Raw genomic sequence first — 26,142 nt, forward strand, 5'->3', positions numbered from 1 at the left:
ATTTTATTTATTAAATTATACTTACTTATATAAAAATAATAAAACTATATTATATATCTAACCATTGAGAAACGTTCAACCAGCCCCCTCCAATTGCCATATTCCCCCATTTCAAAGAATACGTCTTCCTAAAGCCATCACCCAAAACCCCTGTTTCTTACCAAGAAAGCCACTCTGCAATGGCGTTTCCTTACATGGAAGCAGTCGTTGGTATGTATCTTTGAATGTAATCGGATAAACTCATCACGCCCGTCGGCGAAAGTGTGAACTTGCAATTTCGTAATCGTGTTATTTTGTTTTCTTGATTTTTTTTCGTTGGATTTGATGAACGAATAAGTTGGTATCCTGTTTTTTGTGTCGTGATATGATTTAGTTTCTTTAGTCAGTTGTTTGCTTTTGCACAGGGTATTGTTTTTCTAGATTTCTCCGTGGTTTATTATTTCGAGTGCGTTCTTGAATATGGGTGGGTTTAGGGTTTTTAATGACTTATAATTATAATTTTCTCAAGGTGTTGTTTACTCTACGGAATGAGTAAGTGTAGTATAGTATGTTAGTGCTTTCGTACTAGTGTAAATGGGAATGAGTGCGCAGGAGCAGGAAGACAATGCAATTTTTTATTATAACGGTAGAAATGTGCTGCTTTTTTTTGGTGTTGCGAGTTAGGAATGGTACTGCCATATCCTTTGACCCGTGTTCTTTGTTCTAATTCAGCTCTTCAACCATTCAGGTTTCATGATAATGGTGTATATTTTCGAGACTTATCTTGATATACGGCAACATACTGCTCTTAAGTTACCAACTCTGCCAAAGCCTTTGGTTGGAGTAATCAGCCCAGAAAAGTTTGAAAAATCTCGTGCTTACAGTATCGACAAAAGGTTGCGACGACTTTTTTAGTGAGATTTTTTAAGTTCTAGTATTTATACTTTACTTCCTAAATTTGTATTTTATTACTTTTGCTTCTTTTTTTCAGCCGTTTCCATTTTGTTCATGAACTTGTAACCATACTCATGGACTCTGCGATCTTATCATTTGGCGTATTGCCCTGGTTCTGGAAGGTATGTTGTTGTCTCAGGCTTTCTATATCGATCTTGAATATGCAGCTGACTTGGTTGGCGTTGTTATCATGCATTCTTTGGTTTCTTCTGATTGCAGATGTCTGGAGAATTTTTGCTGTATGCTGGCCTCAATGCAGAAAATGAGATACTGCACACTCTTGCGTTTTTAGCTGGTGTAATGTTTTGGTCTCAGGTGCACACAATACTTGAGTTCCGTTTTCACTTTGAAAGATAAGAAATGTTAATCGACACTGTTGCTTGCACTTCCGCCGATCACTTTTATTTTTGAGATATATATTTTTTTTCTCATACTTTTTTCTAACCTTTTGTTTTAAAATCCCCACACAGTTAACCGATTTACCATTTTCTTTATACTCAACCTTTGTGATTGAAGCCCGCCATGGTTTCAACAAGGTATTCATTTTTCTGACCCTTGGTCATGTTTTCTGTTCATATGAATTTAGTTTTTTTCCTAAACTTCTATGATTTTTCTATTGTGCAGCAAACAATATGGTTGTTCATAAGGGATATGATAAAAGGAATTGCCTTGGCTGTAGTGATTGGTCCACCTATTGTCGCTGCCATCATTTTTATAGTTCAGGTCATTCAGTTTGTAGCATTTAAACGTTGTCACCTTCATGGATAACCGTTATCTGGATGTTACATCATAATTTCTACTTTCTTCCATTAATTTTATGATGTTTTCAAAATGCTTTTCACGTTTTCTTTTGACTGTCTTTTAATCTACTTCCATTCTTCATGTTACTGCTGATTGACGGAGATATGTGTTTGGATGCAGAAAGGAGGTCCGTACTTGGCCATATATCTGTGGGCATTCATGCTTGTCATATCTCTTGTGATGATGACCGTTTATCCAATTCTGATAGCCCCCCTATTCAACAAGTTCACTCCTGTAAGTTGTGGGAAATTTTTTAGGATAAAGAGCTGGTCATATCAATATTGTTTTTCTATAAGGTCATATGCTGAATAGAATATTTTCTGCTTGTATAATGCCTCTCTCTCTATTTTTTTTGTGAACAAGCAGCTTCCAGATGGAAATCTTAGGATCAAAATCGAGAGTCTTGCTTCATCACTGAAATTTCCCTTGAAGAAATTGTTTGTTGTTGATGGATCTACAAGGTCAAGCCATAGTAATGTGAGAAGTGTTTTGTTTCTCTTCCTTCTTTGTTTGCATGTAGAAGTAAATAGACCCGTCACCCGTGAAACCTCCAAGTTTTTCGCAGCGCTGATAAGCTTAGACACTTCAAATAAATGAAATGGACTTCAAGATTGATGTTTGTAAAAATTCCCTTCATCTTTTTTTGCTTTGTTGGATCATACATTTTTTGTCCAGGTCTTTAGTGTTGACACATCATGTTCATGATCCATGGAGTGAGGAAATGAAGAGGAATAAGTTTGTGTATCAGGTTGTTCAATGAATGGTTCTAATTTCTATGAAAATTAATGCTAACTATTCGCGTTTTGATGGTTATAGAAATGACCATTAAATTTTTATAATAGTTCAACATAGAAAACTGAATTGGTTTACAAAATGTAGTATAGTGAGAAGAATAGGACAACAATGCTAGGATCTGTACTCTCCCTACTTACAAGAGAGAGGAAGATTTTCTGTTTCACTCATTTGATATTTATTAATTAATTTTATTTCTTGTGCCTTTTGATTCAGTCTTCCTGTCCTTTCCATCTTCCCAAGATTATCTTCCGGACTTGTGTAATGCTAAACATTTTCTTCAGGCATACATGTATGGATTTTTCAAGAACAAGCGGATTGTACTTTATGACACGCTGATACAGCAGGTATGTGGACCTCCCATATGAAACTTTAATCTTTTCTGCCTCCCGACACGGTCACCGTTCATTGGAATGATGGTCCTTTTCAATTTACTACTTCAATTTCAAGAGTTTGTATTAAATCAAAATCTGACAAATGTTTTTGGTGTTTGCTTGTGATAATGTATTTTTAAGTAACTATTCATCTATTTTCTGTAGCTTAATTAGTTATTTGAATACTCAATAAGTATAGGAATTACTGACACACCAGTTAAATAGTCTTTAGCTTGGTGTGTGTATCACAAATTCACCCATTCATCCAAAAGAGCTAACTTGATCTAGCATGGTGTGTAGAGTAACAATGTCTTAGATGACTAAAGAAAGGAGATATGTCCAGAAGATATGAAAGATTTTAAGAACAAATAATGAAATATAATGATGTAACAACATTGAATTAAAACTAAAAGTGTTTGATATACTGTTTATATTGTGTCTTCGGCAGCCAATCAGTCTTCCTTCAACCGTACAAGTCTTCCTTCAACCCTAAAATCTGTCACTTTAATCATCGAAGATTTCCCATCCACAAAACCTAATTGCATTATGACTTTTTCACATTCATCAATGTCCCCACATAGTTGTAAAAGGCGAGCGACGCTGCACCTGGTGCCTTGAACCAAGGCGCGAGTCAGGACCAGGCGCGGAGGCTGAGCCTAGGTTCAAACCCAAGCGTAGCATTTTACTAAGGCGTCTACACGTGCCCGGAGCGAACCACATTTTTTTAAAAACACGACAAGTCGCATTCTGTGTCCTTTTTTTGGGCCACAAAGCCCATTTAGTTTTAAATAAAAAAAAGGAAAGCTCACCCTAACAGCAGAAGACCGATGCATTGCAGAGAAGAAAACATAGAGGAAATAACGAAAAAAGAAGAGAAGAAATGACACTTGAAGAAAGCAACAACACAGAGAAAAGAACAACATAAAACAGAGAAATCATATTTTTCCAGATTTATGTCGAGTTTGAAAAATGCAAAAAACTGAAAAGATCCGGGTTAGAACTATGCGAAATTGAACAATCCAAAAAACACTTTTAAACGGAGGAATTTATCGACTCAAACAGCATCTTGTTGGTGGTCATCGAAACGCCAAAGCATGTCCAAAATGTCGTCAGCATGTGAGAACCGAAATACAAGAGTTTATGATTAATAAAAAAGAAGTCAAACAACATATGAACATGATATCTCATTTCGATGAAGTTGCGGATCAACTTTGGAAGATATGAGTTTTTTCAATCCCAAGAAAAGGTAAACAACCAATCACAAGTTTTAAGGATTTTTGTCGGGCTATGACTTACTGCACGTATGATTGAAATCCTCCAACTTATCATGAAGTAAAGATAACTTATTTGAATAAAGAAATTGAGCATACAAAATGTATTTTGAGAGAGCACTATGAAGATTGTGCAAAATATGGCTGCAATTTAATGGCTGATGGATGGACATATGGAAAAATTAGATCATTGATTAACTTTTCAGTGAATGGTCCAAGAAAAACTATTTTTAGAATCCGTGGACGGTTCCAGATTTTCTCATACGAGAGTGAAGATGTATGATTTACTTCTAAAATATATAGAGCAAATTGGTCATTAGAATGTTGTTCAAGTGGTTACAGATAATCCTTCTGCAAATGTTTGACCATGTATGAACTCTTATTAATTTAGATATATTATCATTTATTTATAGTATTAATGCTAGATTTGTTACATTGAAATATAACAGAAAACTTAACACGCATGAAAACTTTTGATGTTGAAATACAAACACATGTATTGAACCACCCCATGTGCTACCCGTTATTTGGATTTATTGTTTGAAGATTTGTCGAAGATTCCTGTGTTGAAGAAAGTTTATGAGAGGACGTTCATTTGATGATAAATGATTACATATATAATAGGCCACAAGTCTTGAACATGGCGATAGAATTTTCGTGTCAAAGAGATATGGGTTAGGACTAGAAAAACTCGTTTCACCACTGGTCTTTTGACATTGAAGCAATTTCAAAAACAAAAGGTGAATTTAAGAAAGATGGAACACAAGTTGATTAACAAAAGATACACAAGGTAAAGTGGTAAACGTGTAACAGAGATTATATTGATTTCTTCATTTTGTAATCGCATTGTGTAGGCCATGACAGTTGGTGGTCCGCTTGTTAAAGTGTTTCACTTAGTTGATGGTGAAACCGTGAAAGAAAACTTATAATGAGATATATGCATATATAAGGTCATTGATTGAGTTACGGAAGCTATTGCTTAGGTTTTCAACAACGACAAAGAGAAGTACCAAAATATTTTTAAGATCATTGATGACAAATGGACGGTTCAACTTCATAGGCCTTTGCATGCAGCTGGTTATTTTTGAATCCGGAAACATTTTATGCGAGCCCCCGAATAGAAAAAGATGCCGAAGTTATGAAGTGGTTGTACAAGTGTATTGAAAGGATGTGTAAAGATGTTAATATTCAAGATAAAGTCATACATCAACTCACAATGTATAAAAATGCTGATGGACTTTTTGGCATGCCTATGGCCTTTAGACAGAGAAATAAAGTATCACCAGGTAATAATTGTTTTTTGTTGTAAGATCACAACTTGATGTTTAAGTATTTTTATGGTAATTTGAAATTTTGGATTTCTTATTTAAGACAACCACCATTCACTGTAAAGGCCTATGAAGTTGAACCGTCCACGTGCCATCAATGGTTTTGAAAATATTTTGGTACTTCTCTTTATTGTGGTTGAAAGACAAAGCCATAGTTTTCTTAGCTCGATCCGTGGCCTTATATATATATCCCACTGGATGTTTTCTTTCACCATCAACTAAATCAAACTATTTAACGAACAAGCTACCAACTTTCACGGCATACACAATGTGATTCCAAAATGAAAGCATCAATACGATCTCAGTTACACGTTTACCTTTTGTCTCATTTACAAATCAACTCGTGTTCCACTTTTCTGAAGTCAATATCTTTCCAATTTTTGTTTTTGAAACTGCATCAATACCAAAAAAGCAGTTGCGGAACGAGTTTTCCCTTTCCTAACCATATCTTTTTGACTTGTAAATTATCTTATCACGTTAAAGACTCTTTGCCTATTATATATGTAATAATTTATCATCATGCTTCTCTCATAAACATTCTTCAGCACAGGAATTAAACAAATATTCAAACAATAAATCCAAATAATGATCAACAGACCATATGTGTTTGTATTTCAACATCAAAAGTTCATTGAATGTTAAGTTTTATGTTATATGTAACAAATTTAGCATTAATACTATAAATAAATGAGAATGTATATAAATTAATATGAGTTCGCACCTGTTCAAATATTTGCAGAGGTATTATCTTTTCAAGTAAATCATATATCATTCATTCCTGTATTAGAAAATTTTGAATCATCCACATATTCTAGAAATACATTTCTTCTTGGACCATTCACCAAAAAGTTAATCAATTACCTACTTCTTCCATATGTCCATCCATCTGCTATATTTTGCATAATCTTCATGGTGTTCTCTCAAAACGTTTTTCGTATGCTCAATTTCTTTATTCAAATAAGTTATCTTTATTTCATGATAAGATGAAAGCTTCCAATTATACATGCATTAAGTCACAACTCGACAAAAATCCTTAAAATTATCATAATTTACAGCATTTAACGGAATGACTGCATCATACATCTATCTAGAAAGTTTTTGCACTACAGTGTACTTCATTTTTTTTGTTTTTCCATCATATTGTTTTGAATCTTTGGATCTTTTTTTCTTTTCCCGACTCACAATTTGATCCAAATTATTGACAAAGAATAATCAAGTGGACCAACTGGCTTTGTATTCTTAATTGAGAAAATAGGAGGGGCGGTGGAGCTCGCTATAGAACTTGTGATTGGTTGTTTTCCTTTTCTTGGGATTAGAAAAACTCATCATCTTCCAAATTTTGAAGTTGGTCTGCAACTTATCAAAATGCGAGACCCTGTTCATATGTTGTTTGACTTTTTTTCTTATTCATAAAGCGTCGTATTTTGGTTCTCACTTTGGCATTTCGATGACCTCCAACAAGATGCTGCTTGAGTCGATAAATTCCTCCATTTATAACTTTTCCACAAAAAACACATTCCATGACATTAGTGTCTTTTGGATTGTTCAATTTTGCATAGTTTCTACCCGGATCTTTTCGATTTTCTGTATTTTTCGAACTCGACGTTAATATGAAAAATATGATTTATGTGATCTATGTTGTTCTTCTCTTCACCGTGTAGTTGCTTTCTTCTTGTGTATTTCTTCTCTTTTTTTCATTATTTCCTCTGTGTCTTCTTCTTTGCATTGTGCCGGTCTTCTACCGCTAAGGTAAGTTTTCCTCAAACTAAATGGGATTACTGGCCAAAAAAAAAAAGACCACAGAAAAGTTGCGTTCTAAGAAAGAGATTTCTGTCAATTTTTTATAAAAAAAGTGGTTCACCAACACTGCGTCTGGGTTCAAGCTCAAGCGCAGCGTCCGCACCTGGTTGCGAGGCTCGAGTCGCTCGCCTTTTGCAACTACGGTGTTGACAATGATATGATAACTTCTGGTATTTGTTAAAAGGAAAATATGAATTTTAGAGTAAAAACAAAATCACTAATTCCTGTGACCCTTTTAGCCTATTGTGAGGTAGATAGTTGGATCTTGTACATATGATGAACCATGGACCGAGTTTTAGCAATAGTAGTAGCATTTTTGCTTGGGCTTTCTGTTTTTCTTTACCCCAACTTGAAAATTTTGAGAAGAGTTTTTGCAAGATTTTTTTTTAAAAATGTATAGTATAAAGTCTTATTCTTGATGCGATATTTTGTTAAGTTGTTTGGTCTATTTTTTCTTTTCATTTGAAGTGAATGAGATTTTTGAATTTGAAAATTGTATTTGTGTTGTCTTTTTATTGGGAATGATGAAGTGATACTGGTAATGACAAGGTGGTAGCGAGCAACTAGTGATGGGCGTAACGTTGATTTCAAAATAGTATTAAATCAAATTGCTATGAACTTTCAGTGAGAAACATCTGTTATGAAGTTTGGCAAACAGGGGCAATATATTTTTGTGGTGGACCCATTTCTTGTGCATATTTAAGTTTATAGGTCCAGGTTCAGCAAATGATCATTAAGTTGTTCAATGCCAAAAGTGTCGCAATGATTGAATATGAATGATCGTTCTGTTTTCTAGCTGTCTTTTGTTTTCGTCTTGCAATGGTCCTGCATCTGTTTGAAGTTAGATGCTCTAATCATTTGCTTGTTTGTGTTTGCTGACAATTCACGTCTTGACTGATTCAATGCAGTGCAAAGATGATGAGGAAATTGTAGCCGTAATTGCCCATGAACTGGGTCACTGGAAGCTTAGTCATACCATGTATTCCTTCTTTGCAGTTCAGGTATTACAGTAGTTGTAGATGTCGCTAATTGTCTTACAGTGCGAGTTGCGGTTCACATATCAAATGCTAATCACTGTGCCCTCTTTAATATGTTTGATTCAATTCTTGTGCTAAAAAGAATGGGGGTTGGATCATCTCTATAGAAAAATTCTTCTTGGAGTAAGAGAGTATCATCTTACATTCTCACCTTTGTGGAGTTTGATCATCACCTGAATGTATCCATGAGCAAATATTGGCTGGGTTAATATTTTAACTATTACCATGAGTTCTCTATAGATTATAGAATATTGATTCACACAAGGACAAGATGTTCTCTCTGGCCCATGTACGAGCTAATGTCTACCTTGTGTTTCATGTCATCGTTACTTCTTTGAAAGCCTGGTGATATGGATACTTTTGATGCATCTTTCACTTCGATGCAGGTCCTCACATTGTTGCAGTTCGGAGGGTATACACTTGTCAGGAACTCGAAAGATCTTTTCCAGAGTTTTGGATTTGATACACAGCCAGTCCTAATTGGACTTGTTTTATTTCAGGTATCAAAGCAATATACGATAGTAGTCAACTTTTCAAATGATTCAGTTGAACGCGTGGCTTATCTATCTGTACAAATTTGAAAATTCACTCTTTTGGAAATAAAGTTAATCAGTGTGCTAGGACCTGTGCATGTGTTGAATCTGTCTTTGTCAATGCAGCATACTGTGATTCCTCTGCAGCATATTGTGAGCTTCTTACTTAACCTAGTCAGCCGGTCTTTTGAGTTCCAGGTAACTTTTTGTTATGTAGACGAGCATCTGTATGGAATAACAAATTCAATGTTTGTTGTACCGAGTTTGTCGATTCATCAGTCAAATCTGACTACCTGTTTCATGTTTGAAGGCTGATTCTTTTGCCAAGAAGCTCGGATACGCTTCACCTCTTCGAGCTGCACTTGTCAAACTGCAGGTGATTTCTTTTGTTTCCCCTTTTATTTAATATCGAGCCTCACTTTTATCGAACTTCACTGATTATGAAAACATATAGAATGAGCAAGCTTTCGGTTCCGTGGGTGGGGATTTGTCATGATGGTAATGTTAACAATGTCGCTACTCTTTTAAAAGAGTTTTAGCTAATGATTATGCCATAGTTTTTCACGTCTCTGATGATTTGTATCACATCTTGGGCCACCTTTTACCCAGTAACTGCAATTGAGACTCGATGTAACTGCTTCCCTTGGCATTTATTTTAAATTCATTACATGCAAAAACAGCCAAGTAAGTCTCTCGTATAAACTACCCACAAGTATGACCCATGTTAAGAGTTCAAATATTAGTCCCAGCCATTTTTTTCCCTTTTTTTGTTCCCTTGTCACTCCGTACATAGTCATCAAAAGCCTACAAGGTGCTCATCTAGGTTCTAGGCATAGTGGGACTCGTTTTTTACACCTATACATAACTATACGAGCTGGTTTTTTTGACAGGAAGAGAACCTTTCAGCCATGAACACTGATCCTTGGTACTCTGCTTATCACTATTCTCATCCTCCTCTAGTAGAAAGATTAGCTGCCATTGACAAAACCGATAAGAAGGAAGACTAAGCACGAAGCATGGACAATTGGATCGTCTATACGCATCATGATAGAGTGGTGGTCTGATCACCAGGAATGAATTGTAATCGTTTGATCTATGTCAAATCTATGAGAAATTTTCCATTCACATTAAATGAATGTTGAACATAAAACAACTTGTGATAATCATTTGAGGTGTTGAAAAGTCCAGAATTTTCCAGATTAGAGTTTCATAGCTCCCCACATGAAGCGAATTTTCCAGATTTTGTCTTCAGCTAAAGATTTTGTGGCCGAAATCTTGCCCTTCTCTCGGGTCATGATTTCTTTCTGGTAGGGGGTATGTTTTTACATGATATCTTTCTTTAATTATTTTTTTATTAAATTTAGAATACAGTCCTATAACATACATCACAATTCCTGAGCATAGACTCCATAAACGAGTAGAATCGAGCCTGGTATGGCTCGCGAAACGAGGTAGCTTGTGAGTTTGGGCATAAGACTTGGAGACTCGAAGGTCCTAACATGTTGAAAAAGATCAAAGATGCAAACAAGCACGAAGCTGTGTGTAAAATTATCCTTTCTGCTGTTAAAATGGTGAAGATATACTAATATTTTAGGCATTTTATGTGTAGCATAAGCTGCTGCAAACATTACAGAAAATACTGACGATGAATAAGCTGGAAATGACCTTGAAGTTCGTAAATGATCAACAATAACTATAGGTAAAAAAAAAAAAAATTTGAATCAGTAGTAACTCATAATTTTTTTGTCGTATAATTTGACAAGTTAATCGCATGACTTGAGGATTTAATGAGAAAAATCATATATCAAATCCAGGTATTTAGATTTTCAAAATAAGTGACAGGAGATTCATATTTTAAGAAATACGACATTATTAATCATATTTATAATTCTATCACGTCGTGGATTGATGGATTTTAAATGATACATGTCAAATACATTCTATGTAATTTTAATAATTTCAATAGTAATTGATGTAAATTTCAAATACGTCCAAGACAAGTGATTTGAAATTTCATTTCATAAATCTTTTTCTCGAACCTCTTGTTCCAATTTAAGCACATCAATATTAGATTATCAATTTACGATAAAGTTATAAAGATGATCAATTTAAAATTTTGAAGGTTATAATGTAATTTGAAATCTGATTCGAACCATTCATTGAGTTACATACATACTACGATGTGGGAGGGTGTTGCAATCAATAATTTGGTCCTGTTTGAGACGTGGTATGAAATAATAGAAAGATTAAAGATACGAAAATTGATAAATATTGACCATTTACATAGAATTCCCTCTTATTAACTACACCAGAAATTAATGGATTATTAAAAGTGTGCAGCTAATTAATTAGCTAAATTTATGGACGGGGTACAAAGTTGGTTGCCTTCTTTTATTGCTCCATTGTGAGTATTGATTGCCCGTCAAATGGTTCTTCGGACTTTTTTTTTTAGAATAGAACTATGATATTGTTCCAAATTACAAAAATATAATGTAATTGTTCATACTAGTGACATGACTTGAGTGTAGACCGAAAAATTGTTTATCTCACGTAAAGAAATTACAAAGAAACATCTAAATTTACTAAAAATAACTATCTGAAAGCGAGACTCGAAGTCTCAGAACTTCAATCTTAACTATTGGGTCAAGACCTCGTGGATGATTATTCGGAATTTAGTAAGCCTAATAGAACATGAAAAGTTAAGAATTATTGGACAAATAATTTTATTATAATACCAAAATATTATATAATTTGGATGATAATAAAATAGATTATATATCACTATCATATATTAATCATCGACCTTCTAGTGATTATTTCAGATAAATGAATTGAAGTATCCTCTTTTGTTTGATAAAAAAAATATTTTAGTATATTTGTAGTCCAACTATAACTATCACATTCTAAATCAAAATTTTCCATTTTTGTCAAATTCTCCAAATGTCAGTTTATTCGTATCTATATTTTTTGCTAGGTTTCTATATGATTAAAAACAAAAATGTTGCACATCACCACAACTATAGATTTTGTTAAAATATTGCTCGACTCTGTATTTGGTTTTAGAGTCAATGTCGCTTATTCAATTCTCATTAATTATTAGAGAGCATGCTCACTTGGCAATGAATTCGCTTAAATTTGTTCATATATCTCTTGCACATATTGATTCGATAATATATTATTGTTTTGGCAAAAACTTGTGGCAGACAGTTTTACGGGTCGTATTTGTGAGACGGATCTCTTATTTGGGTCATCCATGAAAAAATATTATTTTTTATGCTAAAAGTATTATTTTTTATTGTGAATATGAGTAGAGTTGACTCGTCTCACACAAGTTTTTGTCTTTATTTAATTTAAAGTTTATTCACTGACTATTTTTAAAGCACAAAAGCCTTTATGCTTTTTCTTTTTCAATATTCTTTTGCATTTTTTATGTATAAAGATCTAGCCCACCAACTCCCTAGTGGGTTCGACCACCTTTAGTAGTTATATTTATAATATTTTGACATTTTTAATTTGTATGGCATATTTATAATAAAATAAATCAAAAAAATCCAAAGATATGAAAATTGAGAAAAAAAAAAATATTTATGCACATAACTAGATTCATGACATTATACTTTTAAATGCTTGTAGAATAGGCAAAAACTTGTGTGAGACGGTCTTACAGGTCATATTTGTGTGACGGATCTCTTATTTGGGTCACCCATGAAAAAGTATTATTTTTTATGCTAAGAGTATTATTTTTTGTTGTGAATATGAGTAGGGTTGACCCGTCTCGTCTCACAGATTATGATCCGTCAGACGGTCTCACATGAGACTCACTCTGTAGAATATTATGAATATAGTGAGATGACACTAGTGGGATCGAAGTGCATATCGAATATCATAGACAATCCAAACATAGTTAAAAAAATCGATTATCATTTCTCATTTTTTACGTAACTTACTCAAATCATGTCTGAATAAAATATCATAGAAATCACCTCCAATCAAAATTTGACGATGAAAAAATCAATTATCATACTTATTTTATATACATATAACTTGATCGAATAATCGAATTCGACTGAGGATCCATGTACCCTGCTTAGATAGGATCTAGGAGCCGGATCCCATCCTACCGTTTGAAGTGGGGCCCAACAAAAGTGAGCTCAAATTGAGCACACTCCTCACCCATTTTAATTCAACAGCCCCCATTCATTCATTATTCACCGCCGATGAACACGTCCAATTTGAAGTAATTACACACGCATTTGTGTTTTTAGCGCATAAATTTTGGTTGATTTACTGTTCTTCAGCAAATGTGGGAATTTGGATTCGTGTAATTTGACTCTACCTGCACTTTTTGAATGCCACGAGTTTAATTTCTTCGCACATTTGATTTTTCGAGCGAGATGTCAGTGTACGATGCGGCGATCGTCGATACTGAGCTGTCGAAGAAAACCTCCGTCTTTGGGCTGCATCTCTCGGTGGTTATTGGAATAGTGATCGGAGTAGTGATTGTGCTCATTCTCTTCGTTTTATCTCTATGCTTCACCGCCTATCGCCGCTGCAGCAGTAGAAAGGCGGCGGCCAAGCTCTCTCACAAAGGTGGAGGAGAGATCACCCCAGTTGTGTCCAAGGAAATCCAGGAGATAGTTCATAACGCTGCTCCCAATCACCAGCCAGTCGTCGCTCAGGTATAGTGCGTGTATTGGAAGTGTGTTATTTGTATTAAAAGTTATCATCTTGCTGTGATAATTTATTCCCTTTCTTTCTTTCTTTCTTTCTTTCTTTCTTTCTTTGTCTAAATGATACTTTAACGAGAGAGTTAATGATTTCTCTATCTATTTTCTTTGGGTCACTTGACTTCAAATTCTAATCCCAAGTATAGTGTTATGGAATTTAAATACACACTCGAAAAAGTTAATAACGTGGCCATGCGAAGTTAAACGGACCTTTGAAAGGAAATAATTGTTGAGTTCCATCCATGAGAGCTGGTAATTGAATGAAACGATGATTTCTCCCTTTCGGTGTAAAAACTTGGATTATTTAAACAGTTAGTTTGTTCCTAACCCTTTTACGAATAGTGGTATCAATTGATTTCCATTTCTTTTTATTCTTTCAGGTGGTTCCGGAGATACAGATAGATATTGGGAATGTAGAACACAAAGTTGTGTTTTCTGATAGAGGGCCATCTAGTGGTGAGAGCAGAGCTACGTGTGGGACTGAAACTGGGTCAGTTGGAGGCAGTGGATCCTTGCCCGAGGTGTCACATTTGGGTTGGGGGAAATGGTACACTTTACGAGAGCTCGAGGCTGCCTCTAATGGGTTGTCTGATGAGAATGTTATTGGTGAAGGTGGATATGGTATCGTCTATTATGGCATGTTGGCCGATAACACAAGAATTGCTATAAAGAATTTGTTGAATTACAAGTAAGCAAATTTTTCTATGTCCTTCTGGTTTTCAAAATCTTGACACTTGAGAATTCAGTTCTTTAATATTTGCTGTACCTTGCTTTTTCATTGCTAATTGTGTAGCTAAACGAACATCATTTATTAGTATTTTTAGGGCATTTTCCTTGCTTCTTGCTGAAGAAAGCTTTGCCTTTTGGACTAAAAATCTGTATAGGTTGTTTTATCCCTCATAAGCTTTATCTCGTGTGCTTTCAGGGGTCAAGCTGAGAAAGAGTTCAAAGTGGAGGTGGAAGCAATTGGACGTGTTAGACACAAGAATCTTGTAAGGTTGTTGGGGTACTGTGTTGAAGGAGCTTACCGGTATTGACATTTCATTTCAATTTTCAGTTACTCCTTTTCTTTTTAACTATCAATTGTTGATTACTTTATAATTTTTGCTTTTTTCCTCCTTTAGGATGCTTGTCTATGAATATGTGGATAATGGAAATTTGGACCAGTGGCTTCACGGTGATATAGGAGAAATCAGTCCTTTAACATGGGAGATCCGTATGAACATAATTATAGGAACAGCCAAAGGGTATGATACAGATTATTTGGTTTAATGCTACAGCAGAGAATGACTTTTTAATTGCTTATACATCTTCGTTTCAGCTTGGCTTATCTCCATGAGGGTCTGGAACCAAAGGTTGTTCATCGTGATGTCAAGTCCAGCAACATACTGCTTGATCGTCAATGGAATCCCAAGTTGTCAGATTTTGGGCTTGCAAAACTACTGAATTCAGACAGACCTTACGTGACAACTCGTGTGATGGGAACATTTGGGTTAGTTAATTTTGCAGAACACACACACACACATTACATATCTATTTTCTGTCATGTTTCCTCATAGTGGATTAGTTGCCTCTGTAGTTGGGCAGTAAGCTGATCTATTTTTCTGTGGTGTACTAAGTTACGTAGCTCCCGAATATGCTTGCACTGGTATGCTGAATGAGAAGAGTGATATCTACAGCTTTGGTATATTGATTATGGAAATTATAACTGGAAGATCTCCTGTTGACTACAATCGCCCTAAAGAAGAGGTTAGTTGTGTGTTTTAACAGCAAGAAAATCTCGACAGTTCTCTTTTTTCTCTTATTTCGTTAGGTTATTAATTTCTAATCAGTATTTATGGCTAAAAATTGCAGGTCAATCTGATTGATTGGCTGAAGATGATGGTTGGAAACCGGAAATCTGAGGAAGTAGTCGATCCTAAACTTTCCAAAAGGCCTGCTTCAAAGGTGCTGAAACGAGTTATTTTGGTAGCCCTTCGATGCGTGGATCCTGATGCTCAGAAGAGACCCAAAGTGGGTCATGTGATACACATGCTGGAGGCAGAAAACTTCCTCTCTCATGATGTATGGCTTACACCTGAAATGTTACTTTCATAAGAGAAAAACGAGTGGTTCCCTTGTTTATTTTTGATATTCTTCCTGTCACTGAAAATGCAGGAACGACAAATTGTTCAAGATTTGTCCAGTTCCCAACGAGAAAGATAATCGTCCTGCTCGAGAATTGATCATCGATTAACAAGTCATTGTAGGTATCTCTGATTTTCAACGCAGGGGGGACATCAGCAGAAACCGTGGCTTATAAACAAACTCTCGGTGATGATATCATTCTGTGCTTATTTATGGGATTTCACGGCCACACTTCATTATTTGAATCAAGATTTTTCCTTCTTTAGTTGCCTAAAGTAGTGGTATGCTTCATGTTTGTCAGGTGAATCAATAAATTTATTTGTTCTTGGATAAATTGCAGCACGTTGTATTGCCCTTTCTTGGCAGTGAGCAAATTTGAGTGCCACAGAACCCGTTCCCCATGCTCAGTCTGGCTTTAACATTGTTTCATCTTTGTCATAAGATACTGTAGTGCGGACAGAATGTGGGCGCGCGAGGGGGAATGATTTCCGTGATATTAAATACAAAAATTCAATTTGTTGAAACCTCGTGATATTTTTAATTAAAAATATCACGATATAATTGATGTAAATATAGATATAGAATATATAAGATATATCTTTGACATTATTCTCTAAAATATAAGCCAAGAAATGATTTCCATAATATTAAATACATATTTTTTGAAAGATAATCTTAAATATCTATTACTATATATTAAACTTGAGACACCTATATTATCTGATTTGGTTAGTAAATGTGACACAAATGTCAAATTACATTCATTTCTTAAAGGGCAAAGAGTAATTATCTAATCCTTACATTGATATTTTTTCTTAATTCGTTATCTTCTTCGAATTTTGTAACCACCAAATCCATAACTCTTGTGATTTGGCTTATTGCTAAGAATTTTTTTTTAACTATACATTTTCCATTTGATTGAATGTATCCAAATTTTATTATCTGATTGGAATAATATAATGGTGTATTCAAAGGATAATACTGAGTTTAAAAAAATGACAATATCATTTCTTATTTTTCAATATCTATTAAATTATAAGTAATTAAATAAAAATTTAAAATAAAATCACTAAAAAATTAATTTTAAACTAAATGAATATGTCTCGATTCGATCCATATGTATCACGAAAAATAATATTTTTGACATAAAAATCAATGTTTTTTTATAAATTGAATTGAGTCGAACATTAATATCATAAAATTAACCATGTGAGTTGGTCTCACAAGAGTTTTTGTGAAAACAAGAATACATTATATAAACTCAATACATAATATCAACTTTAAATACAAAAAATCAGAGTCATACTTGTGTTCTATGGGACCTGAGGCGAAAGTAAAAATGCTCTCTAATTGTGGAAAATAAAAAAAAAAAGTTTGTAAATAACAAATACAATGAGCAATACATAAATACATCATATGACCATAAACAACATATAACATTAATAACAAGTCAACAAATATTTGAAATGATCACATAAATAATACTCGACTATTTGTTTTAAACTTGAAAATATTTATCAAATCAGTATAGTTCGGTTATCGTTTCATTTTTTTGTCAATTTACAACACACCTAGCTCATTTAATCTGCCATATAACATTTTTTTATCACAAATATTTTTTGATTAACTTCAATTTCAATGAGTTTATTTTCTGCTGATGAGTTGTGATTGATATGGATAACAAAATCTTACGAGCAATATAAGTATTTGAGAATAAACTATTCAGCATTGTCAAACAACATAAGTATTTGAGAATAAAAAACTCAGTGTTGTTCAAACGCTGTAACATATCAATAGGTTTTATTAATTTGTTGAATAACATCTCATGACCATCAACTTGGAACAACTGTTAATGTAAAATGCCCATCGTGATTCAAGATTATCGAAGCTCCATAGAATATTTCATCAAACTAGTTAAATGCTAACTATTTAATTTTTCAAGAGTGAGTCACATGTGAGATCGTCTCACAGATCTTAATATGTGAGACGGGTCAACCCTATCGATATTCACAATAAAAAGTAATACTCTTAGCATAAAAAGTAATATTTTTTCATGGATGACCCAAATAAGTGATCAGTCTCACAAATACGGCCCGTGAGACCGTCTCACACAAGTTTTTGTCATTTTTCAAATTCAATAAACCCAAAAATTTCTTGATATTATTTAAATTGTTCAAACCGAATTTGAGAGTAAATCGAGCTTAATCAATTATTAACAAAAAATATTCAAATTGATTTTTTATGATTTAATATTGAACTAAAAAAATTTTACCGTGTCATCAACGCAATATATCATTATAATAATAATTTTGGGCCTTTCCAAAGCCGGGCCCCGAGATGGCGGCCTCTTTGACCTAGCATAAGGTACGGCTCTGCAAATAAATAATACCCGACATGGTCAAGAGAATTGGTCTTATTTTAGAAACATAATTCTGCTTGGTTGAACTAGATTTTGGCTGTTCCTTGAGTCCACCAAATCCAAATACAAACAAGTGTTACTTCTGTATGCATCCAACGAGATAAATAAATACGACTAACTTTAGAAAGATTTATACAATTTTTGAAGTTAATTTGTGTTAATATAAGATTTATTTTTAAATTTTGTTTATTCTTGTTTTTTCTGTATATACAAAGATCATTTTGCAATTTTTTTAATTAAAAAATCATAATTAAAAAGAATATTAATCATAATTATTGACCTTTTAACAATAAAATCTAGGCAATTTTGATTGGTACCTTGTTTAACGGGCAAGTCAACTATACTATTATTTTTTTTTTTTTGTCTCATGTCAATATTTTAATTTTTCGACCAAATCTGGAATTTTAAAATAATCCATCTCCCTCAATTAAAAAAAAAAGTTACAAAAACTATTTTTTCTCTAGGACAATAAATATAAAATAATATTTAATAAAAATCAAAGGACAAAAATTATTCACATAAAGACAAAAATTTGTGTGAGACGGTATCAGGGATTGTATTTATGAGACGGATCTCTTATTTGGATCACCCATGAAAAAGTATTACTTTTTATGCTAAGAGTATTACTTTTTATTGTGAATATGGGTAGAGTTGACTCGTCTCACGGATTATGACCCGTGAGACGGTCTCACATGAGACTCACTCTCACACAAATTACATAAAACCAAAACATTATTTAAACATATAAAAAAACAAAACAATAAATATTGATGTGATAGTCAACCTTTGCCAAGGCCAAGTGTATGGTTGAAGATTCATAGAACCAACCTCCATCCATCCTCCCTCTCTCAAATGAGTCAATTCGTTTCACGAGTAACCTCGAGTTATTCCAGTTCAAAAGTTCACACGCCAACGCCACTTTCTCTACCTGAAATTATAAAGAAATCGAAATAAAGTTGTATTTTCCACCGAATAACACGGCCAGAGATGTAAGGGGATCATTTTCTGTTTTCACAGAAACCGACACTACCTCCAAAGAAGCCAAGAACTTGTTCAAAGATTCAATCTTTGAACTGGGTTTTTTTTTTATCTTGCGTGTTATTTTTTCTTTCTATGGAGTCAAGTTCGGGTGCTGGTGATCATGGTGGGCATAATATCAAAGGGGTGCCCACTCATGGCGGAAGATATGTCCAGTACAATGTGTATGGAAATCTCTTTGAAGTTTCCCGCAAGTATGTTCCAATCAGGCCTGTGGGTCGCGGGGCTTATGGCATTGTTTGGTAAGAATCAAGAAAATATGTTGTTTTTCTTGATCTCGAGTTAATCTGTGTGCTTTGTATGTTTTTAGTTTTCTGAAATACATTGATTTGGTGTTGATGATTGGAATAATTTTTTATTCCAAGAGTTTTGATGGTTGTAGGTTTGGTTTTCTTACAGCTCTTCATGATACTGAATTTGGGAATTTTGAACTACTGTTTCTTTTACTCGGGATACTGAATTTGGGAATTTTGAGTTATTTCTCATTTTTCTCCCTCTTGGTGTTTTCTAGTGTGTGTGAAAAAGGCTACTAGAACATCGTCCCCTGCATCCGGAGGTGCAAAAATTATGGAAGAAAATCTGATTTCGTTATCATTGTTGCTTTCAATTTAGTATTTTTGAATAAAATATCTAAATATTTTTGGCTTGTGATTATGGGGATTGGATTCGAGCACTGGTTAGCATGTCATAACATGTCATGTGTTGCTATTGCTATCTGTTTTACTTCTATTTCCCGTTCATTATAAGCATGAAGGAAAATTTGATATTTCATCTGCTTCAGTGCTGCTGTGAACTCCGAGACACGTGAAGAGGTGGCTATTAAGAAGATTGGCAATGCATTTGACAACATAATCGATGCTAAAAGGACCCTTCGGGAAATTAAACTTCTGCGCCACATGGATCATGACAATGTAATTATCCTACCAGCCTACAGAATTAAATCTTGATAGAGCTACTTTATCTTGCTCGGGTCTCGGCAGTGCTTCCATTCTCTTGAATGAATTTACAAGTGTTTTTTCCGTAAATATTTCAATAACTTGTTTTAGTCATGTGCTGTGCAAATTTCCCTGGAATTTATTAGACATGAAAATTTTAAAATGTGATTTGTTCTTGTTAGGTCAAAAAGTAATGTAGCCTACATAACAAATACAAAGAACCAGTCCCCTACTTAAAGTAAGTAAAATCCCATGAATGAGGCAAGAAAATAATTAGATCTGCTGATGTATGCTAATGGAATGTCATAAAGGATAATCACAAGTAATATTCTAATCCCACAATCAGTGTCTTTTTTATTTTTATTGCTAACAAGACCCTCCAATCTTGTGAATATTCTTAGCTTTCAAGTGTAAAGATCAAAACCAGGTTTTCGAAGAGCTTAATGTCGAAGGTACTTAATGAGAAGATGTGCTTCAGTGATTTCGTAGAAATGTAAGAGAGTGCAATAGTCCCATTTCTATCTTGCTCTTAATGATGCTTTCGTTGATCTTTACGTGCTTTATGTGATCATGCTGAATTGGCTTGTGAGCTACATTGACAGTTGGTTGGTTGTCGCTCAACTACATAGATCCAGATAGCAGAAAGTTTCAAGTCTGCCACATATCCAAATGAGTTCACTTGTACTTTGGGCTATTGACATATACTTGGCCGACGATGTTTCGTGCAATGAATAGTGCTTTGGCTTCTCCAATTCACAGAATCTTCTGGACCTGTGGGGTAATAGTTGACTTACCACCATCTTCGACTTCGCCTGCCAAATCTTCCTCTAAGAAACCAACTACATCTCTAACTCCAATTTTTTGAACAAGAAATCACATCAACATATCATTTATAATCTCCGAATTTGATTTTTCGCATCTATATGCCTCTTGTAGGGGCCTGCATAAATTGGCAGAAATCAATGATAGCGTTCAGTATTCCGGTGTGACTACTCCGATGCTTAAGTCAGCAGGTGAAGATGAAGGGATAAAAGGCTGTGTATGTGAGTGAATATACGTGAATGCCAAGAGCTTGGAAACAATAGTATCTGAATCCTCCAAATGTAAAACATACCTGCTATTTATAGAAAGAAATCTCACGATTACCTTGGATTTAGTGCACACCTGCTAATTAGGGTAAGATGACTGTCCATACCCTACCTCTGATAACTTCTCGGACACGCCAAACCCCTGTAGTTTTGACAATAATGATTATTAAGTATAAGGGAGCCCATACTGGTGCACTCGAGTGGGACGTTATTTTGAGGTAGCTCGGGTAGAGACCATCCGGGAACTTGTATGAGAGCCCGGGCTTCTGGTATCCCAGGGAGAAGATGGCCCGGGCATTTACCTGCCCGACTCCATGACGCGCCCTTCCTGTAGATTTACCCTGATTCGAGCTATCCATGTAATGGGGTATCACTCAGCTATCTCTTGCTTCCAATGCCGTTCTAAAGTATAGAAGCTAGTTTGCATCCAAGCTTCCAATGTCTCCTTATGTAAGTTGGGTGTTCATTTTATGTGAGATGGAAATTCCTTAATGTGGATGGAAGGATTTGATAGAACCACATAGCATTATAATCTTAGAATTTGATTTTTCGCATCTATATGCCTCTTTGTAGGGGCATGCATAAATTGGCAGAAATCAATTTTTTCCTATCAAGCGTTGATAGGATTCAATATTCCAAATAGAGACCTTCCTTAGCTATCTCTTGCTCCCAATGCCGTTCTAATAGCATACAAGCTAGTTTGCATCCAAGCTTTCAATGTCTCTTCAAGTAAGTTGAGTGTTCATTTTATGTGACATTGAAATTCCTTAATGTTGATGGAAGGATTTGATAGATTTGGATTTCAAATGGTTAATGATGACTTCAATTTGAGTGTCTTAAGATCACCAAACTTGGATATGGTCGCGTGTGACTACCATTTCATCTACACTACAATCATAGTCGACTGCTTAAAAGACTCACATTGTTTATAATTGATAGGCCAGGTACAGATTTTGTTATATGATCAGATCCTCCGGTGTCCACGATCAATGCATTTGTTGGGGCCTTTACAAAATAGAAGTGGAAAATACCTTTGTGAATTATTGATGCTGTAGAACTTGACAACCGGACTCCTTGACCGTGGACGGATGAGTCATCGATTTCCGGGAACCTCCATTCATTCAATTGCAAATGCTTGAGGACTAGCACAATTTGTATTCGTATCCTGTTTTTTTTTTCATCTTTGACTTCGTAGCTTCAAATCTGAGCTCTTGACCATGGATTTCCCAACTTTTATTTATTGTGTGATTTGTCTTCTTACAATCATTCACACCATAATTATGTATATTTCTATGTTTGAGACTTGGAATTATTGCTTTCGCATCTGGACTAGCTGAAGCAGACCCCTATGTTGCTACTCCATTGCCATGTTTTGTGAAAGTAATGACAGTCCTCCGGTACTCCCTACTTTCTTCATGCCGGCTTTGGAAAATACATTTTTCAACTTGGGCATAAGTTTTGTACCAAGTAGACGTCCTCCACTGCATCAAGTTCATATTTCAACCTTGACAAAAATTGAATAACCGACGTTTCTCCAACATTTTGTTGTACATGATCCCGTTTCAGGGTGTCTCCGTGTGATTTTATGGAATAAATCTATTTCTTTCCATAACTCCAATGGAGTAGTAAAAATCCTTGGTAACAGATTTTGTACCGAGTGTTTCAGAGTATTTCAAAAGCTGCGAAATGTTTTCAAAATCTGAGTTAGCACCCATATTTCTTTTTTCCATTTGATAAAACAACTACATGCATCCAATTTTGTGCTCATTAATCAACCAAGACGTTACAATAGAGTTCTCTACCTCCCACACAAGTTCTCCGATCCTGGTTTTGGTGCTGCAGTTATTCCATGAAATAACACTTTTCACTTTGGGTAGACAAGGGCCGAATATGACAAAAAGTTAAGGCTCGAATTGAGGGAGAATGATAGTATTCAAGGTCGATCTCGAATAATAATATTTGTAGCTCAAATTAAAGTTCGAGTTCGAGTTCGAGCTTGTTCGTAATATAGTTATTTAATGTATAATCAAATTATATTAATAAAATATTAAAGTTCGAGAGCAACTCGCAAATAATCCTACTAGATAATTTGGACTCGAGTTCGGGTAGAATAAAAATTCGAATATGTTTGAGTTTTGCTCGAACACGTTGATTTTGAATATGAAACACTAATTTTTCTTGTTGGCTCATTTTGTTGACGCCCTAATCTTATCTCATTTTGTTGACGCCCTAATCTTATCTTTGTCCTCACTTGTGGAACCGATTGGTAGAACTCCCATAATCGTTCTCATTCAGTTTGTGTATAGTAAATTGAATCGAGGTGGTATTTGGATTGATAGATTTCGAATTACTTGACTTGATCGGATGAATGAAAATAAAGTGAATTTCAAACCCATTTAATGTCAATTTATGTAATTTCAATATTATTTTTGATGGATTTCAAATACATCCGAGATGAGTATCATTTGAAATTCATCTTTCAAATTGTCTCGAAATCAAGCACTTCCCTCCAAATCAAATCCACTAGTCGAAGAGCAACTTGAAGGATTTTCATGACAGGTAGGGATAAAAACTTGATATTGTTCTAGTTATCATTAAATTCTCCGGTGAAGAGTACGGATCTGGTAGCGTAGAACATATAATAAAGATAGAAATGTGGTTTTCTATGTTTCTTTCTTCTTGATTTTGTTTCAGATAAAAACACCTACCATATATACAAAGATAAACAACCAATTCCCTTAGAAGTTAAAATCCCATGAATTAATGAAGGGGCTTTTGACCTACTCTATTTTTGTAGCTAATAATCACACAATCAGAGCCTTTTTTTCCCTTTTTTGAAAAATCTCTAACAGTTATTAAACAAAGTAAAATCAGGAACTGCTTATATTAGATGGAATTTGGAAATCATGGAGAGTTTTAGATGTGTGCACATATATCCAGAGTCATTTGTTTTTCACTTCAAAGTGCAAGAATCTACATAATTTGGAACAATAATGACAAGGAGGCGTTTTCTTTTCATTTGATAGACTGGCCAAAAAACAATTTGGTTATTTAGTTTTACGGGAAAAACTTGTCTTTTTATTTGGTGTCTTTGATCTCAAAAATTATTGTGAATTTGTGACTTCAAATATAACTTATTTGTTGTTTGGAGACTTGTGGGATAAGAATCATTTGTTTTTGAAATGGGAACGCTCTAATAGAAAAAAACAATTCCAATCACATTGCTTTCTTTAAATTTTTATTATTATGCTCATCTTACTTCAGTTAGGCCTACTTTATTCAAATTCAATGGTTTCAGGTGGTCAGATTTCTGCACATTAGTTGGCATATCTCGTTGTCAATTGACAGCTGACCAAATAACCTTTTGCCACCCTCTTAGATATGTTGCTATGATGTTTTTATCGAGTGACTGACATTCTCTTGTGCGATGTCATCTATTTTAGCATGAAAATAGATTAGTTTGTAATTTTTCAACTTCTTTCATTTTCCAAGCTGTTTTTTTGGTAAAATTATTAAATCAAATTATTTTCATTTTAAATTTTAACTTTTATGCTGTTACCTGAGTATATGTGACTGTCTCCTGTTGATAACCTGAGATACGTGCATGCCCGTTTGAAAGTAATGATTGTTATTCAAATAATGAAATGGATAGATAACCGAGCAGAGAGGTAAAAAAATTCCAATGTTCCTTAGTGCATCGCTGCATATCATAAGATATCACTACACTACACAATAGACACACTAGCACCAGACCCTCAAGAAAAAAAGAAGAGGTAGAAGAAGAAAGGAGTAAGATGGCAAGGAAACAATGCTGAGGATTCTCTCTTGTCATGCTTGGATAGTCTCTTACATCCATAATTTGATCTTGTCCATGCCTAGGGCTGCATGTTCAAGTCGATATTGTTTTCGACCGAGCTAAACAGCATAAAACCGAATTAAAGTTGTAATAAAACAAACCAAGTTAGATTCGGCTACTCTATCAATTAACCGAGATAAATTTGAAAAATAAAAGAACTGGAATTTTAAAAGTGACGGTGGTAATAGAATGAATGTGACTTGACTATGAAAGCCAAAGATCATCTTGTGAGCTGGTTAAATTGGAATGCTTGATAATGAGATAAATGCCATACACAAAAAATGGGGGTGGGGCCTGAGCCAAAAGTTAAATTTAAGAACCAAAAAACCCCACTCAAAATAAGCCTCTTAGGAAAATCAGTGGATTTGGTTTGTTCTCCTTTTTTGAAAAATAAATATTGAAATGGGACCTTATTAAACGGAAACTTTTAAAAATGAGTGTCTTTATTTCTTAACAAACCGAATTAAATCAGTTTACTCGAGTGATCAGTTTGTCCGAATTTTGTTTCTCCTTATCCATGCATACATGAATTTACGTGGCATACTAATGCCATCAAAGCAATGTCCTATTAATGCCTATTTTCATTTTCTGCGGCCTTGAATATTTGAAACAATCTTCAGTTAAACAATTACGTTAATTTTTGGTTTTGCATTCTGCTCAAACAGGTTATTGCACTTAAAGATATCATACGACCGCCACAAAAGGAGAACTTCAATGATGTCTACATCGTTAATGAACTAATGGACATTGATCTTCATCAAATTATTCGGTCCAACCAGCAATTGGCTGATGATCATTGTCGGGTTAGGCCTCATTTTCTTATGGCATACAGAATTTCTTTTTCGGGTGTCATAGTGATAGAACATTGCGAACACGTCATTTCTCCGTTTCATAATTTAAAGCAAATTTTTTTATTTAGACTCTCCTTATGAGTTGCTTTTACATTACTGAGCGCGATCTTCTACTTCGCATGGATCTTTTCTTCTTTGACGATTTCGTTAAATATGAAAGCAAAGGCATAACTGTAGAAACTAAATGGCAATATGGTTTTCGAAGGCTTCTTGCCAAAAAGAAAGAAAATCA

The 26,142-nt window shown here is 34.5% G+C and overlaps 3 protein-coding genes across 3 annotated transcripts; all 3 read left to right on the forward strand.

The window, feature by feature from the left end:
- Positions 1 to 74: 74 nt before the first annotated feature.
- On the forward strand, positions 75 to 10,066 carry LOC140823438 (CAAX prenyl protease 1 homolog). Its single transcript, XM_073184786.1, has 14 exons — positions 75 to 210; positions 728 to 875; positions 971 to 1,055; positions 1,153 to 1,248; positions 1,404 to 1,469; positions 1,558 to 1,656; positions 1,855 to 1,968; positions 2,101 to 2,211; positions 2,811 to 2,873; positions 8,208 to 8,300; positions 8,723 to 8,836; positions 8,996 to 9,067; positions 9,180 to 9,245; positions 9,760 to 10,066. Exons 1-14 carry the CDS (start codon positions 180 to 182, stop codon positions 9,874 to 9,876), a joined length of 1,275 nt encoding a protein of 424 aa, XP_073040887.1. The 5' UTR covers positions 75 to 179; the 3' UTR covers positions 9,877 to 10,066.
- Positions 10,067 to 12,968: 2,902 nt separating this feature from the next.
- Positions 12,969 to 16,247, forward strand: LOC140823437 (probable serine/threonine-protein kinase At1g01540). The gene is made up of 8 exons (XM_073184785.1): positions 12,969 to 13,548; positions 13,977 to 14,284; positions 14,522 to 14,626; positions 14,721 to 14,843; positions 14,918 to 15,088; positions 15,216 to 15,345; positions 15,451 to 15,660; positions 15,754 to 16,247. The coding sequence occupies exons 1-8, from the start codon at positions 13,264 to 13,266 to the stop codon at positions 15,799 to 15,801; spliced, it is 1,380 nt and encodes a 459-aa protein (XP_073040886.1). The 5' UTR covers positions 12,969 to 13,263; the 3' UTR covers positions 15,802 to 16,247.
- Positions 16,248 to 18,976: 2,729 nt separating this feature from the next.
- LOC140823445 (mitogen-activated protein kinase homolog MMK2-like) lies at positions 18,977 to 26,091 on the forward strand. The gene is made up of 3 exons (XM_073184801.1): positions 18,977 to 19,422; positions 19,962 to 20,091; positions 25,725 to 26,091. The coding sequence occupies exons 1-3, from the start codon at positions 19,256 to 19,258 to the stop codon at positions 25,989 to 25,991; spliced, it is 564 nt and encodes a 187-aa protein (XP_073040902.1). The 5' UTR covers positions 18,977 to 19,255; the 3' UTR covers positions 25,992 to 26,091.
- The last annotated feature ends 51 nt before the right edge of the window (positions 26,092 to 26,142 follow it).

Source organism: Primulina eburnea, chromosome 2 (assembly GCF_022965805.1).
Source record: "Primulina eburnea isolate SZY01 chromosome 2, ASM2296580v1, whole genome shotgun sequence".
In the NCBI taxonomy this organism is placed as follows: domain Eukaryota; kingdom Viridiplantae; phylum Streptophyta; class Magnoliopsida; order Lamiales; family Gesneriaceae; genus Primulina; species Primulina eburnea.